At 42.5% G+C, this 19,435-nt stretch overlaps 2 protein-coding genes across 3 annotated transcripts in view; both read right to left on the bottom strand.

The window, feature by feature from the left end:
* Positions 1–2,595, bottom strand: part of LATS1 (large tumor suppressor kinase 1) — a 52,194-nt gene extending 49,599 nt beyond the window's left edge. For both annotated transcript variants that reach the window (XM_017505742.2, XM_017505741.2), the window contains exon 1: positions 1,564–2,595. The gene's annotated coding sequence lies outside the window, so the exon portion shown is untranslated. The remainder of the gene's footprint in view (positions 1–1,563) is intronic.
* Positions 2,596–9,520: 6,925 nt separating this feature from the next.
* Positions 9,521–19,435, bottom strand: part of NUP43 (nucleoporin 43) — a 21,189-nt gene continuing 11,274 nt past the window's right edge. Inside the window, exons 7-8 of the mRNA XM_017505739.2 lie at positions 15,101–15,223; positions 9,521–9,955 (exon numbers count right to left, since the gene is read on the bottom strand). Coding sequence (XP_017361228.1) covers positions 9,726–9,955; positions 15,101–15,223 — 353 coding nt within the window. The 3' untranslated portion in view covers positions 9,521–9,725. The remainder of the gene's footprint in view (positions 9,956–15,100; positions 15,224–19,435) is intronic.

Below are 19,435 nucleotides of genomic sequence, written 5' to 3'. Positions count from 1 at the left end.
CAGTAATGAGGACAGCAACAATAATATGTGCTGTTTCTTTTTTTAGCAGCATAGTCTCATTTGTATAAACAGCAATATTCAGGAAACTGCAAACTGACATTTTCTTCTGTTCACTTTTATAATTGTGGGATCAAAAGTGAAAAATGCTGAAAAAAGACTGCTGCTTCTACTTGGCGAAAATGTTATTCAATAACTAAATAACTTTTGTGATGTATAACAATCTCCCACTAATATAAATAAAACATCTAAAATAACTAAATAACCAGAGTTAGAACCATTCCAAGACTTATGTATATAGAATAACAAGGACTAGCAATAAAAACAAAATAAAAACGACCTACACAATGAAAGCCAGATATTATACATTTAAAATACAGCAAAAAAATTTTTTTACTTGTTTTTGGAGAGCAACAAGGCATATTCAGCCAATATTTAGGCATAGAATGTGCCGTTCCAGGAATGGACCATGATCTAGTTTCTTGCAGTAGCAGCCAATGGGACTAACACAATGCTATTTCTTTCACTGTTCAATCAAACTCCTCCACTGCCTTAGGGAATGAACTAACCCATTTTAACGTCAGAGATAAGCTTTGTTTTCGCAGCAGAGAACATGCATTCCAACTATAATGTCCTACCTTTTCTTCCTCATGGAGGAAAATTGATAAAAATTTTTAACCTTCAATAAACAATTCATAAAGGTCTGACAAGCTTCATGATCGCTAACATTCAAATCCATTTTCAAAACTGGAGTTATACAGTATTATTTCTGTGCATGAGACTATACTTATTGTTCACAAAATTTATGAATAACTTCTGGAGGATGATATATAAGTCGTATTAACATATGAGTTGACAAACATTAAATTTTGTTCCATTAGAAATTGACAGAGAAGTCAGAATGGGGATTAATTAAGTCATCTGGAAGTCATTCATTGAGCTACAAGCCATTTCAGGTTATAAAAAACGCTGTTCCCTTAATTGTCGTTCCTTCATTTTCTGTATTTATATACACACTCCTACTCCGTAAAGACCTCTCCAACTCTCCCACCACTTCCAACTATGAACAGTAACCTCAAATCACACGAAACTAGACATAAGAGACTCCCAGGATTTCTTCAAGATAAACCCAGGATCAGTGCCCTCTGGGATTCAAAGAACTGTAGCTCTTTCATTGCAATATTCCTTCAGAACCACCTTTCCCATTCCTTCCCTGTGGACACCCGCCGACTCGCGTTTTGGGGGTGGGATGGGAGACAGTAGGCGTAAGGCCGCCAGCAAGATACGCTCTTCCCAGCCAAACGTGCACGTCTCAGGCCGAAATGCCTGGGGCTCTTCCTGCAGCACCGGTGCGGCCAACCCTCGCTTCCCCAGGGCAGGGCTCAGCTCAGGTCAATGCAACCAGCCCAGTCAGGCCGGGAGCGGGCCGCCTCGGCCCGCCAGTCCACGGCAACCTCTGGACCCCCGCCAGCGGGGATGGGCGTGGGCCCCAGCGGCCACCGCCCCGCCAACTCGAGCTCAGGAGGAGAGAGTGAGCCCCACCCGCTACGCCAGCCCCGGACCTACCTGGAGGGGAAAGGAAAGCTCCTGGACAGCGGCCACCGGCCCGAGGGCGGGCGCCTAGGCGGCCGGAGCCCGTCCCAGCAACCCCAAGTATCCCTGGTGGGGCACAGCGGGTAGAGATGCCAGAGGGCTGCCGCGGGCCAGTGTAGCCTGTCGCGGGGGTCGCGAGGACCTGACTCTCCCCTTAACACCAGGCCGCCGCCGCCGCCGCCATTTTGCCTTCCACTCAATGTCGCCGCCGCCGCACTCCTTTGCAGGTTTCCCGGATGTGGGCATTTCCCGGCGTCGCTTGCGCGGAGGCCGAAGACTGGGGGCTTCTGCCCGCCCGGTAGCAGCTAGGGAGCGCGCTACCTGTGGCCCCTGGGCCTGGTTGCGTCGCCTGCCGCTCAGAGCCTTCGTGAGCGTCGCCCCACGTCGCTCCCGCCTGCCCCTGCCCAGAAGACTCGCCCGCGGCCATGGGTTAAGGCTCTCTCCTGCCCAGCTCACTCGGTTGATTCAATCCTTTTTCCCATTGATCTCTTTGGACCGAGCAGGGATGCGCATTTTACGGAGCTTCGTTCTCGGAAGGGAACAACTGTGAGTTGCTCTGGGAAACCTCGCTGTGGACCTCAAAATTCGAGTTTTGGCGCTTTGAAATAAAATTTTCTTCTTGCTTAGCGTTCTTTCCCCGAACAAGTCCACGAGCTTCCAGCATCTGTATTTTCTGAATCAGCCAGATAAGAAGTTTTTGAGCCAGGACCGATTGATTAGCAGAGTTTAGAGATCTTACCTGTCAGCTGCATCCGTAGGAGGTCGTTATTGCCATAATTGGAATAACGGTGACGGTGTGACAAGACAAGAGGTTTTACTTCTTGTAAAGTTGAATGGAAAATCTGGGATGGGATCGTTGGGTTTGATGTGTAAGGCACTGTCCACACTTTGTGAAGAATGCCTTTGCCAGTTTTTCCTCTAGAAAAAATACAGTGTTTTCAAGTACCTTCTTTTGTGATTTTTCTACTATAGACTACAAAAAAATTAAAGACGTCTTTTTCTGATGTTAAAGTAATAACTGGCTGCTTACTGTATTCAGAAATCCAAACGTGAAAACCTGTTAAACGATTATGTTCTGCTGGCCATGATGGCTCACGCCTGTAATCCCAGCACTTGGGAGGCCAGGCGGGCGGATCACAAAGTCAGGAGTTCAAGACCAGCCTGGCCAACACAGTGAAACCCCGTCTCTACTAAAAATACAAAAATTAGCTGGGCATGGTGGTGCTCACCTGTAGTCCAGCTACTGAGGAGGCTGAGGCAGGAGAATCTCTTGAATCAGGGAGGCAGAGGTTGCAGTGAGCCGCACCACTGCACTCCAGCCTAGCACTTTGGGAGCCCAAGGCAAGTAGATTGCTTGAGTCCAGGAGTTCAAGACCAGCCTGGGCAATATAGTGAAACCCCATCTCAATAAAAATTGCAAACAATAATCAGGCTTGGTAGTACATGTCTGTAGTCCAGAAACTTGGGAGACCGAGGTGGGAGAATCACTTGGGCCCAGGAGGTCAAGGCTGCAGTGAGCCAGGGATCACACTACTGCACTCCAGCCTAAGTGAGAGTTAAATCTTGTCTCAAACATCTTTCCCAATCAATGGGATTAAAATGGAGAGAGCATGCTGGGCTAATTATGTAGAAAATAATTAGCTTCTACAAAAGATACAAAGAAAATTGTTAGTCCTTTCCTATATTGAAATGAAATTTTTCTTAGAACAAGAAGGATAGGCCCATATTAAAGATTAAAAACCATCTGTATTAACTCCTGAATATAGTAAGTGTGGCTTAGGAGAATCACATGTGAACGCTTCAGAAAGCTGAGACAGCGTTACAAAGGAAAATTATTCCTAGAAAAACGATGGCAAGGTTTCTGTCATAATCAGCAAGGTAGACAATGTATGAAAAAGTGTTTATCTTGGAAGTCACACTTAAGAGGGCCTCTGGCCGAGCATGGTAACTTATGCTTGTAATCCCAGCAGTTTGGGAGGCTGCGGCAGGTAGACCACGTGAGGTCAGGAGTTTGAAACCAGCCTGGCCTATGTGGTAAAACCCCATCTCTACTAAAAATACAAAAAAATTAGCCGGGTGTGGTGGCACACACCTGTAATCCCTGCTACTAGGGAGGCTGAGACAGGAGAATCGCTTGAACTGGGAAGTGGAGGTTCTAGTGAGCTGAGATCTTGCCATTGCACTCCAGCCTGGGTGAGGGACACTTAGACTCAAAAAAAGAAAAAAAAAAGAGGACCTTTGACAATGAGGAATATTTTTTAAAGGGACAACAAGATTGTGAGTTTAGCTCAGGTCATTTAATAGTGATTCATTGCTTACTATGGTTCAGATACTGTTAAATAGTTAATACACTAAGACATGGGCCCTGTTCTTGATCTTGCAGCCCAGTAGGGGGAGACAGGCGCCTTAACACATTCCTTTGAGCACAATTTAAGTTCTGCACAATGGGCTTTTGAAGCAGAGTGCAACTTAGTCCAGATTGCTGGAGGCCAGTAAAAGCTGTCTGGAGAAAATGACACCTAGAGTGAGTCTTGAAGGATAAGAAGGATTTAGCCAAAAATGGCAAGAAACAGTGAGAAGGAAACCTTGACTGGAGAGGCTATAATAATCACTTTTGAATATTTGAATATGAGAGGAATTTTGTGTGGGTGGCTCCTAAGACAAATGAAAGCAAATTTCAGTTCAGTATATGAAAATTCATTTATTTAGTGAAACCCTATGGTAAAAGATCCCGACACAAAGCAGATTCAAATATAATTGGTGATTGGCTCAACTCATAGGCTCACATGATCAGTGCGTTAACATACACCAGGACTATACCTTTTTACAGGATTGCTTTGGGTCCCACTCTTACACTAAAATCCCGCCATAATGCTGTATCAAGTAGAGCTGTTCAAATGTGAAGCCGCATTGGAAAATGAGAATATTTATCACCATATATATATATATATATATATATACACACACTTTTTTTTGAGATGCAGTTTCACTCTTTCACCTAGGCTGAAGTAAAGTGGTATGATCTCGGCTCACTGCAGGCTCTGCCCCTGGGTTCAAGCGATTCTCTTCCCTCAGCCTCCTGAGTAGATGGGATTATAGATGCCTCCCACCATGCCCGGCTACTTTTTTTTTGCATTTTTAGTAGCAACCAGGTTTTGGCATGTTGGCCAGGCTCATCTTGAACTCCTGACCTCAGGTGATCCGCCCACTTTGGCCTCCCAAAGTGCTAGGATTACAGGCGTGAGCCACCATGTTTTTAAGAATAGGGTGGATGATAATTTGTTGGGAATACTGTAGAAGGGATCATGAATTTTAGGCTGGAGATGCTTGCCAAGGTACTTTCTACCTCTAAGAACCTGCAACCCTTGAAAGAAACTATAGTTTAATAAGGGCAGTGACAATGAACAGATTCATAAATTATGGTGTTATATTACATATAGCTTAGTTTCTTATTAAAATTGGCAGAACTTGTCAATTGGCATGAAACGTAACACTGTTAAAATGTATTCCTCTTATGGTTACAAATACCCTGAAAGCCTTAAAGCCTGTACCACTTACTCACTCACAATAATCAAGGGAAATTTTATATATGGCTGCTAGAAATTGAGAAGATGTTAGCAACATATATGAAAACTTCAGAGTTTTCGGCAGTAGTCATTACAGATAAAAACAGAAGAGGCCGGGTTTGATGATTCTCACCTGTAATCTCAGCATTTTGGGAAATCAAGGTGGGTGGATTACTTGAGGTCAGGGGTTCAAGACCAGCCTGACCTACATAGTGAAACCCTGTCTCTACTAAAATTACAAAAAAATTAGCCAGGTATGGTGGTGTGTGTCTGTAATTCTAGATACTTGGGAGGCTGAGGCAGGAGAATTGCTTGAACCTGGGAGGCGAAAGTTGCAGTGAGCTGAGATCAGGCCACTGCATTCCAGCCTGGGTGACAGAGCAAGACTGCGTTAAAAAAAAAAGAGAGAAAAGAAATTTGGGGTGAGGCAAAAAACAGGCTTACTATTCACTGTACATGGAAAATGTGCCACCTGAGAGCCAGGGTCTTTTCCACGAATGAGAATGAGTTCAAGGCCCACTCACAGCAAGATGTTAGCCTGCTGAGTAGGATCTGAGGGTGCCTGCACTGGGCAGAGAGGGCCACTGCCTCAGCAGGCTTTAGGCTATAGTAATAGACGTTTGTACAAAGGGAAATAGAAGGGCAAAGGAAAATCCATAGCTATGGTGTTTTAAAAAATTATTATTTTTATTTATTTATTTTTGAGGCAGGGTGTCACTCTGCCACCCAGGCTGGAGTGCAGTGGTGCAACCATGGCTCACTGCAACCTTCATCTCCCAGGCTCAAGCAATCCTTCCAGTTCAGTCTCCTGAGTAGCTAGAACCACAGGCCCAAGTCACCATGCCTGGCTGTTTTTATTACTGAATCAGAAAGAGTGAAAATTGGTCCTGAAGCATTGTGAGCCACTGAGTTTTCATTTTTCCCATTTAATATGAATGTATATATTTCTCTGCCAAAATACTGTGTTTAACACCTCCTCCAGGCCCAGAGCTATTACTTACTGCTAAAACAATGTTTTTATTAAGAAGCCACCTAGTCTTATAGAATTTCTCAACAGTTGCATCCCATGTTGTCATTTAACATGTTCTTTTGTTTCCTGTAGTGTCTGTAAACTGGCAGACAGGTAAATCAGGTTCAGTTTTGTTGCTAGGAATTGAGGAAGGACAGCTAGGCTGGTAACAGTCCTTGAACTGATATTTAGGGTAACGGCAACTATCTGAATTATCTGGTTTACTTTTCAGTGCTAGGAAAAAACCTACCCTGAGCTGAACAAGTGTGTGTTTTTACTTACTCCTGGAATGCTACAAAATGAAAGACAAGTAGTTCCTTCTGGGCAGGAAATTTCATATGTGGTATTAGTTACTTCTTTTGTATGGCATCAGGAAGCACATAATATCTACTTGTGTAAAAAGAAGAAAACTTCAGATGCATTAAATAATTAAATTCCAAATGCAATCATTACATACAAAATATAAAAACCACAAAATAAAATGAATTACAGGTTAACATTTACATAACTCTAGGACAGGATAACATGATGCCAGGGGACAAAAAGTATTAAGAAAGAAATCAAATGATTTGGCCAGGTGTGGTGGCTCACCCCTGGAATCCTAGCACTTTGGGAGGCCGAGGTGGGTGGATCACCTAAGGTCAGGAGTTTGAGACCAGACTAGCCAACATAGTGAAACCCCATCTCTATAAAAATATAAAAAATTAGTCGGGCGTGGTGGCACATGCCTGTAATCCCAGCTACTCGGGAGGCTGAGGCAGGAGAATTGCTTGAACTGGGGAGGTGGAGGTTGCAGTGAGCTGAGATCATGCCATTGCACTCCAGCCTGGGTGACAGAGCAAAACTCCGTCTCAAAAAACAAAAACAAAAACAAAAAAAACCAAGAAACTAACTGATTTGAGCACACACAAAATGCAAATTCTATGAAAAGCACCATATTTAGCCTGGGCAACTGTGAAACCCCATCTCTACTAAAAGTACAAAAATTAGGCATGGTGGTACACACCTCTAGTCCCAGCTATTCAGGATGCTAAGATGGGAGGATCATCTGAGCCCAGGAGGTCAAGGCCACAGTGAACCATGATCATGCCACAGCACTCCAGCCTGGGCGACGGGAGTGAGACTATCTCAGGAGGAAAAAAAAAAAAAAATCAACAGAATACAGATTAAAAAAAAAGCCCCATAAGTAAAGCTAAAAACTAAATTTAAAATACCTGTATCATACGACCAAAGGCAAAAAAACAAACAAAAACCATATATAAAAAGATGTTACAAATAAGAAAATGCCAAACTACCTCAAAAAATGAAAAGGATATAAGCTAAGAATAAAAGCAAGTTGTAAAAGAAATGCAAATTAAACCAAACAGGTATTATAGCAGTAATCATAATGGTGAGAAGCTGGAAATATGAAATAATCAATAATAGGCAACCAATTGAAATAAATTATGGTACACACACCTACAGCTTAGAATATTAAGTAGCAGTTCAAAATGATAATAGAAAAAATGTGTTTACTGCTAGGGAACGTGCATCCACAAAGATAATATATATATGTATATTTCATTTTATTAAGAAATTATATACATTGATGGATAGAAATGGATATGAAAAGAGTATTGTCTATTTGAAATTCTAAGTACTTAAAATTTTCTTTTGACTTTGCTTTTTCTGTAATTTATTTAGTAACAAAAAGTCTTTAAAAAATCAGTCCCAGCAATAATACTATAGACAGATCAAAAACCCAAAAACCCCTGAGGTAAAGTGGCATTAAAAAAATTGAAAATAGGCAGGGTGCAATGGCTCACACCTGTAATCCCAGCACTTTCGGAGGCCGAGGTGGGCTGATGACTTGTGGTCAGGAGTTCCAGATCAGCCCTGGCCAACATGGTGAAACCCTCTCTCTACTACTAATTAAAAATTAGCCAGGTCTGGTGGTGCACACCTGTAATCCCAGCTACTGGAGAGGCTGAGGCGGGAGAATTGTTTGAACTTGGGAGACAGAGGTTGCAGTGAGCTGAGATCATCACTCCAGCAATAAGAGCAAAACTGTCTCAAAAAAAAAAAAAAAAGAAATATTTATTAGGACAGAAAAGCAAAGCCTTATCATAATTCCATAATTATGATTATTGGAATTATAAAGTAAATGAACACTTCAATTGTCTAATAGCAATGATTTATCATTAAGGTCTCAGGTCAATAACACATTTAAAATCTAACAAATTTTGGAAAGACAATATCATTAAATTATCTTAAAACACTACATTAGGTCATTATTATCCCTGCAGACAAGAATAAAGATGGCTGATAAGACTATAGGTGGCTAAAACAAAAGGATTAAAATGGCAAAATTCTGGTGGGGGGTGGGGACAAAGGTAAAAAAAAACAAGGAAAAAACATGGCACAATTCTTCACTCTGATTATATCATCATTTGATTAATCACACTTGTTAACCATCGAATTTTAGTTTGGAAGTCAATTTGCTTATCAGTATCAAATTCTACTTTATCACACAACGTCCAGTTTGGCAATTTTCAACTATGCTGTGAAGCTAAACAAAAGCTAAATTCCTTAGGAAAAATGTTGTGTTTGTTCCCTTTTCAACAGAAATAAAGTTGGGTCTAAGGAGTTGAAAGAGTTCTGCTCAAAAGCCTATTCTGAAAAAGGAATTTGTCAAAACATTTTCATCTTTAAAAAATTTCGGGCCAGGCACAGTGGCTCACACCTGTAATCCTAGCACTTTGGGAGGCTGAGGCAAGCAGATCATGAGGTCGAGACATCGAGACCATCCTGGCCGACATGGTGAAACCCCATGTCTACTAAGAAACACAAAAATTAGCTAGGTGTGGTGGCGCACCCCTGTAGTTCCAGCTACTCAGCAGGCTGAGGCGGGAGAATCGCTTGAACTCGGGAGGTGGAGGCTGCAGTGAGCCAAGATTGCACCACTGCACTCCAGCCAGGCAACAGAGCAAGACTCTGTCTCAAAAAAAAAAATCTGTCTCAAAAAAAAATTCGAACATGGCTATACATCTTTGTTATTTTTACTCTACTCAATTCTTTCTGAAAACATTTACTATAATTATTAAGGAAATAAAGTGTGGAAGGATCATAGGGAAATACCTGCAATAAAATAAATAGTCATTAGCATTGGCAATTGCCACTAGGAAGGCGTATACTCCACATACTACTGATAAAAATTGTAGGAACCCATTGGTGGTTCCCATAACCACCACTGATGTTGTGTTAATTCCCACATCAAAAACAAAGAACTAGTTCCATGAGCTGTCAATAATACTCTGAAGGCAACCTATTCATCAGCACCAGAATCCCACTGATTTTCTTCCACATGTTCACAATCTTTTGCCCTCAGTCATCCATCGTATTATACAACTGTTGTGGGAGTGTCAGGCTAACAAAAGCCAAAACTGGGCATTACATTAATGGTAGTTTATTGATGTTTCCCCTGCAAATCTCATATTTTCTGATAATAAAACTTTGCACAGATGTTGGATTTCAAAAGGCTAACTGTATGTTCTATCTGAAATCTTAAAATTACAGTACTTCTACGAAAAAAGATGTCTAGTAACATAAATTGCTTCTGCATCGGTTCCACAAACAAGACAAGGACCTAAAACATCCAAACTGTTCACAGACAGAGTCCTGCTGGGAAGTAAGCTTGTGATTTCAATTCGGTCTTTTGCAGGATCAGTGCTGAGCCAGGAACTAATGACAGACTGGTGAACATTAGCTTGGTTACTAATGCTATGAGACAAAAATGCGCTGGTTCTTCCTCCTGGAAGAAAACAAGAAAAGAAAAAAATTTTAAGATGATTTTTATATTAGTAAACATGCAAACTTCTACTGATATTTAGACAGGTGATGATTTCAATGTGTTTAATTCTCAGAATAACAGGTTAATAATTCCATTATTATACAAAACCGTTTTTGACCAAAGGCTTATTCAGTGATATTAAATATTCAAATTTCCATGAGATAATATGGATACCAAACTTGAAGTCTTCAGGCAAAACAGATGATTTCAACTGACTCTTTCTGTTAATCTTTTATTGGAAAGTCTCAGAAAGGTAGCAAAATGGCCAGCAAAGTTGAATAAAGAAAGAAAAAAAAAGAAACCAAAAATGTAGGTAATATATGGAAATATAAACTCTTAGGTAATAAATGATCATGAAAAAGAATTTCTAGACACATATCTAGTTGAATATTTCTAGATTTATATTTCTAGGCCAGGCGTGGTGACTCACGCCTGTAATCCCAGCACTTTGGGAGGCCAAGGCGGGTGGATTGCCTGAGGTCAGGAGTTCGAGACCAGCCTGACCAACATGGATAAACACCATCTCAAAAATATATATATATATATATTTCTAAATATATATTTGTTACTATATTTCTAAAAATATAATCGCCTTACTTCGGATCTTTTTTATGCTTTTTAGATAAATGTTCTTAAAAGTAAATAAGAACACTACTAGATTACAAGCTTTATCTCTAACAGAGCACTGCACTTAATATAGAGTAAAGTGAGGCAGGCAGAAGCAGTATATTTCCATTTTAGGCATTATTTACAACTTTCAACTTGCTGTCTGTCATACCAAATAAGTACAAATTTAATTCACTCAGCAAATGACTGAGTACCTACTATGTGCCAGGCTCTGTGCTAAGTGCTCTGTGCAAAGTCCCCATGTCTTGAAGCTTAAAGATTAGTACATTTAAAATCTTGCTAATCCTTTAAAATATGGCTCAAGTTCCTTCTCTAAGAAAACTTTGAAGACAACCTCTAGTTCATGTTTTTCTTTTCTTTCCTTGAACCCTCAGCACTACTTTGTAACAATTCTTATAACCTAATTGAACTTTCCATGCCTCCATCCATGACTATGTCTTAAGAGCAGGTGGCATATTTCCTATTTGTTTTACTTTTTCACAGTGTCTAATATACTGTGCCTTGCAATAGTAGACACAGGATAAAGTTTTATTTCCAGTCTAACCAAGGTTCCTTAAAAGTAAACTTGCAAGTTCAAGACTGTGTGGTTAGCGGAGGAAGGAAATAAAAACCAAGTATATACTTAGTTAATCCTTAGATGAAGCTGTTCATTTCTCTGTAGATGAAGTTAGCATAGACATGCATGCATGTTCCATACATGCTCTCCACTCCAGAATTTTACTAGAGAAGTTTAAAAATTTTTTCCCCTTAATTTTTCTATCTTTTACTGTTCTTATATTTTACATTGCTCTTGGACACTGTAAAGATTAACATTATTCAAGCCACTGTGATAAGACCCCTTTCCTCATCTCTCTGCTTCCACTCTTCTCCTCCCCGTTCCCACAGTCTAATGTCCTTATCATGGGCTACAAAGTCTCATGACTCCTCAGCCACCATCCCTTATCTCCCACCACTCTACCCTGCTGGCTGAGCTGCAACCATGGTGTCCTTGCTGTTCTCTGCCTGTCTCAGGCCCTCAGCATTTGCTGTTTCCTCTGCCTGGAATGCTTTCATGTCACTTACACCTTCACTTCTCCTAAGACTCTGCTCAAATGTTCCTTCTCTCAAATGGCCTCTCCTTAGACTCTCACTAGAGTAGTTCCCCTCACCTCTGTCTCTATTCTTTATCCTCCTACTCTGCTGTACTCTTCATGGTAATTAGCGGTGTATTTGGCCACGTTATTTTCCTTTTTCTTAATTTATTTTTTTGAGATGGAGTCTCGCTTTGTTGCCCAGGCTGGAGTGCAGTGGCACAACCTTGGCTCACTGTAACTGCTGCCTCCCAGGTTCAAGTGATTCTCCTGCCTCAGCCTCCCCAGTAGCTGAGATTACAGGCGCCCACCACCACGCCTGGCTAATTATTGTATTTTTAGTAGAGACAAAGTTTCACCGTGTTGGATCAGGATGGTCTTGAACTCCTGGCCTCAGGTGATCCACCCGCCTCGGCCTCCCAAAGTGCTGGGATTACAGGCGTGAGCCACCATGCCTGGCCTCCTTTTTCTTTTCAGTTTTCTTTCCCACTTTTCTGTGCTCCGCTATATACTGTAGGGGATAGAAGTCGGCAAACTCCACTTTCCAGGCTGCTTTACCATCTGCCATCAGTGGGCCTGCCAACGGGAGGTATTAATGGTGGGTGACTGGAAGGCAGAGGGAAGAAGCAGCTCCTTCCTGCTCCAGGTTTCTGGCAATAACATTGGTGGTAGTTCCAGTCTGGTTGAGGTAGTGCCTTTTCTGCTGATTCAGAACCAACTTTTTTTTGGAGACAAAGTCTCACTCTGTCACCAGGCTGGAGTGCAGTGGCAGGCTCAGCTCACTACAACCTCTGCCTCCTGGGTTCAAGCAATTCTCCTGCCTCAGCTTCCCGAGTAGCTGGGACTACAGGAGCCCACCACCATGCCCAGCTAATTTTTGTATTTTTAGTAGAGATGGGGTTTCATCATGTTGGCCAGGATGGTCTCAATCTCGACTTCGAGATTTGCCCACCTCAGCCTCCCAAAGTGCTAGGATTACACGCGTGAGTCACTGTGCCCGACCCAGAACATTTACAGCATTTCCAACAGTGCAGCAGCAGGGGTACTAACAATTATTATTTCTGGGTGCTCTCTTTTCTTCCTATTTTTTTCTCCCGGCACCCCTCCTATTCCCTTTTATTTTCCTAGCCCTTCTAACACATGTGAGACCACTTCCTTCTACCTCTAAGGTAGTTTCTGATACTCTGATTGGACTCTATCTATTTTTTAACTGTCTGCTAGAATATTTGCTTTATGCGTTGACATTTTGTTCTGCTTACTGTTGTACACCCTAACACCTAGAAGAATGCCTACCACATGATAGGCATTCAGTAAATATTTCTGAATGAATAAGCAAACGAACTTTGGAACCACAGACAAACTCTCAGAAACAGGAAACTCAGAAAATGCAAAAACACACACACATCCTTGATTATAAGCATATGGGTTTTGGCTGACCATAAACTACCACTGACTATAATGAGGAGAGCAGACCTTTTTTTTTTCAGATGGAGTCTTGCTCTGTCACCCAGGCTGGAGTACAGTGGCATGATCTCGGCTCACTGCAACCTCCACATCCTGGGTTCAAGCAATTCTCTGCCTCAGCCTCCTGAGCAGCTGGGACTACAGGTGCTTGCCACCACACCCAGCTAATTTTTTGTATTTTTACTAGAGACAAGGTTTCACCATATTGGCCAGGCTGGTCTTGAACTCCTGACCTCATGATCCACCCTCCTCAGCCTCCTAAAGTGCTGGAATTACAGGTATGAGCCACTGCGCCTGGCTGAGATCAGGCCTGTTAACCTGAGAGGAAACCAGTATCTTCAGTTACATCAAATATCAACTTGCTTCTTGCCACTCACCCAAACTTGGTAATGCAATATAAAAGATTTGCCTGTGTCTGTGCTGTGGCATGAGGGTCCAGGTTAATGGCACTCACAAAGGAGAACGCTGGCTGTCTCAAGTGAGCCAGCTTACAGCATTTCTAGCCATCAGCAATACAGTAGTAAGTAACTTAATAGTCAGATTTCAAGCCCTGTTATATTCAAATTTACTCTGAGGTAAGAGAATAAAAATGTTTTGCCATTAAGTAAAAAATACAATATGTCTAATTTGGTATTTAAAAGTATAATAAGGCCAGGTACAGCGGCTCCTGCTTATAACTGCAGCATCTCTGGTGGCCCAGGCAGGAGGATTGCTTGAGCTCAGGAGTTTGAGACCAGCCTGGGTAGGATAGTGAGACCTTGTCTCTACAAAAAAAATAAAAAATAAAAAATAAATTAGCTGGTTGTGGTGGCATGTACCTCTGCTCTCAGCTGTTTGGGAGGCTGAGGCAGGAGGATCACTTGAGCTTGGGAGGGTGAGGCTGTAGCAAGCCATGATTATGCCGCTGCAGTCCAGCCTGGATGTCAGAGTAAGACGCTGTCTCAAACAAAACAAAAGTATGAGGCCAGGCGCAGTGTCTCACACCTGTAATCCCAGAACTTTGGGAGGCCGAAGTGGGCAAATCACAAGGTCAGGAGTTCAAGACCAGTCTGGTCAACATGGTGAAACCCCATCTCTACTAAAAATATAAAAAATTAGAAAGAAAAAAAAAAAAAAAGAAAAACTTTGCTGGACGTAGTGGTGGGTTCCTGTAATCCCAGCTACTCGGGAGGCTGAGGCAGGAGAATCACATGAACCCAGGAGGTGGAGGTTACAGTGAGCCAAGACAATGCCACTGCACTCCAGCCTGGGCAGCAGAGCGAGAGTCTGTCTCAAAAAAAAAAAAAAAAAAAAAGTTTAACAAAATTACTTATAATAGGCTGGGCACAGTGGCTCACACCTATAATCTCAGCACTTTGGGGAGGCTGAGGTGGGCAGATCGCTGAGGCCAGGAGTTTGAGACCAGTCTGGCCAACATAACAAAACCCCATCTCTACTAAAAATACAAAAAAAATTAGCCAGGTATGGTGGCACACACCTGTAATCCCAGCTACTAGGGAAACCGAGGCACGAGAAAAGTTTGAACTCAAGAGGCAGAGGTTGCAGTGAGCCGAGATTGTGCCACTGCACTCCAGCCTGGGTGACTAAGACTTTTTCTCAAAAAAGAAAAAAAAGGCCAGGCACTGTGGCTCACTCCTGTAATCCCAGCACTTTGGGAGGCTGAGGTGGGCAGATCATTTGAGGTCAGAAGTTTGAGACCAGCCTGGCCAACACAGTGAAACCCTATCACTACTAAAAATACAAAAAAATTAGCTGGGCATGGTGGCCCACGCCTGTAGCCCCCAGCTACTCGGGAGGCTGAGGCATGAGAATTGCTTGAATCCAGGAGGTGGAGGTTGCAGTGAGCTGAGATTGCGCCGCTACACTCCAACCTGGGCAACAAAGCGAGACTCCATCTTAAACAACAAAAAAATTAAACATAGCAATATTCATTAAAAAGTTTTACCTTGATGAAAGAGTAACGACTTTTCAGGTACATCTGTGGAGGCATCCCAATGCCAGAGGGATCCATCTTCAGAGCAGGTAAACAGATGATCTGGGTTGGATGGGTGAAAGTGAACTTCCCACACTAAGAGATAAGAACCAAGGAGCTCATTTCTGTGCAGATTCGCTGAACAAACAACATTAACCCCCATCTCTAGGCACCATCTTCTATTATCCTCCATCACATACCTTCAAGCCTCAAGTCTATCATAAAAATTAAAGGCTTCAGAATTAAAGAAAAGACATAACTCTCCAATGGCTATAACATGTAGAAAGGAAAAAGAACACTTTGGGAGGCTGAGGTGGGTGGATCACCTGAGGTCAGGAACAGCCTAGGCAACATAGTGAAACCCTGTCTCTACTAAACATACAAAAATTAGCCAGTCTTGGTGGCACATGCTTGTAGTCTCAGCTACTTGGGAAGTTGAGACAGGAGAATCACTTGAACTCAGGAGCTGGAGGTTGCAGTGAGCCGAGCCTGCAAAACTGCACTCCAACCTGGTCAACAGAGTAAGACTGTCGGGAAGAAAAAAAAGAAAAGGAAAAAGAAGCCATATAAATTTGTGTACTGGGCAAGGAAATAAATGAAAATATTGCTAAAACATTTAACCTATTACATTTTTTTATAAAAAACGTGTGTTTTTTTTTTTTTTTTTTTTTTTTTTTAAAAAAGACAGGGCTTTGCTATGTTGTTTTCCTTGGTCTTCTACTCCTGGCCTCAAGCAATCCTTCTTCCTCAACCTCCCTAAATGCTGGGATTACAGGTGTGTGCCTGGCTAGGAATGACTATTTTTTAAGGAAAAGTTTTTTTTTTTTCTTTTAAGATGTAGTCTCACTCAGTTGCCCAGGTTGGAGTACAGTGGCGCGATCTTGGCTAACTGCAACCTCCTCCTGGGTTCAAGTGATTCTCCTGCCTTAGCATCCCAGTAGCTGGGATTACAGGTGCCTGCCACCATGCCGGCTATTTTTGAATTTTTAGTAGAGACAGGATTTAACTATGTTGGCCAGGCTGGTCTCAAACCCCTGGCCTCAAATGATTCACCTGCCTTGGCCTCCCAAAGTGCTGGGATTATAGGCATGAGCCACTGAACCAGGATGGAAAAGTTTTTTTTTAATTGGTAAGTTGTCATATTTTTCAACTCCTGTGTCATTAATATATGAAGATTGTATCATTGGAAAGACTGAGAAAGACCCTAATAGAAATATAAAAATGATTTCTAAGAGGCAATATCCAATATTGGTTAATGCCAAGATTCTGAATACTTCTGGTCTCTATTATAGAAATAGCAACTGACTTCTTACAAACAAAAGTTTGGAAATGTTCCAAAAATTTGAATCCAGTTTCAGATGGAGGGATTTTTATTTTTTATTTGCTGATTATTTATCAAGAGAAACTATTTCTTAGCCCACATATTTATGCTTCATACTTTAGGAACACAGATCAGTGACAAGCTTCTACATAATTCAACGCAAAGAATTTCTCTATTATTTTGAAACAGTCTTGCTCTGGCTCCCAGGCTGGAGTGCAGGGTGGCATGGTCACAGCTCACTGCAGCCTTGACCTCTCAGGCTTAAGCAATCTGCCTATCTCAGCCTCCCAAGTAGCTAGGACTACAGGCATGCGTCACCATACCCAGCTAATTTTTGTTTTGTTTTGTTTTGTTTTATTCTTAAAATGGAGTCTCGTTCTGTCGCCAGCCTGGAGTGCAGTGGCGCAATTTTGGTTCACTGCAACCTCCACCTCCCAGGGTCAAGTGATTCTCCTGCCTCAGCCTCCCGAACAGCTGTGACTACAGATGTGCGCCATCACACCCAGCTAATTTTTGTATTTTTAGTAGAGATGGGGTTCCATCATGTTGGCCAGGATGGTCTCGATCTCCTGACCTCATGGTCTGCCTGTCTTGGCCTCCCAAAGTGCTGGGATTACAGGTGTGAGTCATTGAGCCTGGCTAATTTTTGTATTATTTATTTATTTATTTATTGAGATGGAATCTTGCTCTGTTGCCCAGGCTGGCGTGCAGTGGCACAATCTTGGCACATTGCAACCTCTACCTCCTAGGTTCAAGCAATTCTCCTGTCTCAGCCTCCCAAGCAGTTGAGACTACAGGCATGTGCCACCATGCCCAGCTAATTTTTGTATTTTCAGTAGAGACGGAGTTTCACTATGTTGGCCAGGCTGGTCTCGAACTCCTGACCTCATGATCCACTCACCTTGGCTTCCCAAAGTGCTGGGATTACAGGTGTGAGCCACTGTGCCTGGCCTAAATTTTTTATTTTTAACAGAGACAGAGTTTCTCCATGTTGCTCAAGTTGGTCACAAATTCCTGGGCTCAAGTGATCTGCCTGCCTTGAACTCCCAAAGTGCTAGAATTACAAGCATAAACTACCGTGCCCAGTCCCAAAGAAACTGTATGTATTCCAAAATCACATTGCATTCTGAAAGATATCAGCCTTCCTCATTTCCTCAAAATCTTTTATGGAATCATAATTTCTCTTCTTTTTTTTTTTTTTGAGATGGAGTCTTGCTCTGTCGCCAGGCTGGAGTGCAATGGCGTGATTTCAGCTCATGGCAACCTCTGCCTCCTGGGTTCAAGCAATTCTCCTGCCTCAGCCTCCTGACTGGCACTACAGGTGTGCACTACCACGCCCAGCTAATTTTTGTTTTTGTTTTTTTTTTAAAGATGGGGTTTCACCATGTTGGTCATGCTGGTCTTGAACTCCCGACCTCAGGTGATCCGCCCGCCTTGGCCTCCAAAGTGCTTGGATTACAGGCGTGAGCCACCACACCTGGCTAATTTTCGTATTTTTAGTAGAGACGAGGTTTCTCCATGTTGGCCAGTATGGTCCTGATCTCTTGACCTCGTGATCTGTCCGCCTCAGCCTCCCAAAGTGCTGGGATTACAGGCGTGAGCCACCGCGCCTGGACTCTTTTTTTGAATCATAATTTCTATAGAATTACAATAATAAAAAAAATTAGCCAGATGTAGTGGCACACATCTGTAGTCCCAGATACTCAGAAGGGCAAGGCAGGATCATTTGACCCCAGGAAAGTTGAGGCTGAAATGAGGTACCATCTCACTGCACTCCAGCGTGGGCAACATAGGGAGACTGTCTCTACAAAAAATAAAAAATTAGCTGGGTGTGGTGGTGCATGCCTGCAGCCTCAGCTACTTGGGAGGCTGAGATGGGAAGATTTATTGAGCCAGTGAGGCGAGGCTGAGGCTGCAGTGGGCTGTGATCCACTGCACTTCCACCTGGGTGACAGAGACACTGTTTAAAAAAAAAAGTATATCTCTGGGTGTGGTAGCTCACGCTTGTAATCTCAGCACTTTGGGATGCCAAGGCAGGCAGATACCTGAAGTCAGAAGTTGGAGACCAGCCTGGCCAATGTGGTGAAACCCCATTTCTACTAAAAATATAAAAATCAGCCAGGGGGCACATGCCTGTAGTCCCAGCTACTAGGGAGGCTGAGGCAGGAGACTGGCTTGAACCTGGGAAGCGGAGCTTGCAGTTGGCTGAGATCACATCACTACACTCCAGCCTGGGCAACAGAGTGAGACTCCATCTAAAAAAAAAAAAAAAAAAAGTATAATCCATTCTGGCATGATATCAAAGACAGAGCGATAAAATGAAAAATTTCTGTCCAGTCAAATCATCTCCACCAGAATCAAAAGGCGGAAAAAAAAGCTTATAAATCTATGGTTCATATTAAAAAAAAAGATGCAACAATAAATTGAGGAGCACAGCATTTATTAGCAAATATGACAAATAGCCTGCATTTGCATGTGAAAAGGGCATTCCTGCACACTTAACTATGGCAATATAAAATGGCATGATTTTTGTTACCTTTTTTTTTTAGGGGGGTGGGGTCTCACTGTATTGTCCAGGCTGGAGTGCACAGATGCAATAAAAATATACTATAGCCTGAATTCCTGGACTCAAGCAATTCTCCTGCCTTGGCCTCCGGAGAAGCTGGTGCATGCCACCCCACCTGGCTTAAATTAGTATTATTAGCTTTTTAAAAAGGTTATGTTGCCTAAGCTGACCTCAAACTCTTGGGCTGAAACAATCTTCCCGCCTCAGGCTTCTGAGTAGCTAGAACTACAGGTATGTGCCAATGTGCCTGGCTTAAACAGGTATTATTATTATTATTATTTTTTTTGAGACGGAGTTTCGCTCTTGTTACCCAGGCTGGAGTGCAATGGCGCGATCTTGGCTCATCGCAACCTCCGCCTCCTGGGTTCAGGCAATTCTCCTGCCTCAGCCTCCTGGGTTCAGGCAATTCTCCTGCCTCAGC

The sequence above is a fragment of the Cebus imitator genome, unplaced genomic scaffold (genome assembly GCF_001604975.1).
Source record: "Cebus imitator isolate Cc_AM_T3 unplaced genomic scaffold, Cebus_imitator-1.0 Scaffold341, whole genome shotgun sequence".
Taxonomy (NCBI): domain Eukaryota; kingdom Metazoa; phylum Chordata; class Mammalia; order Primates; family Cebidae; genus Cebus; species Cebus imitator.
This window is presented reverse-complemented; position numbering and strand designations above follow the sequence as displayed.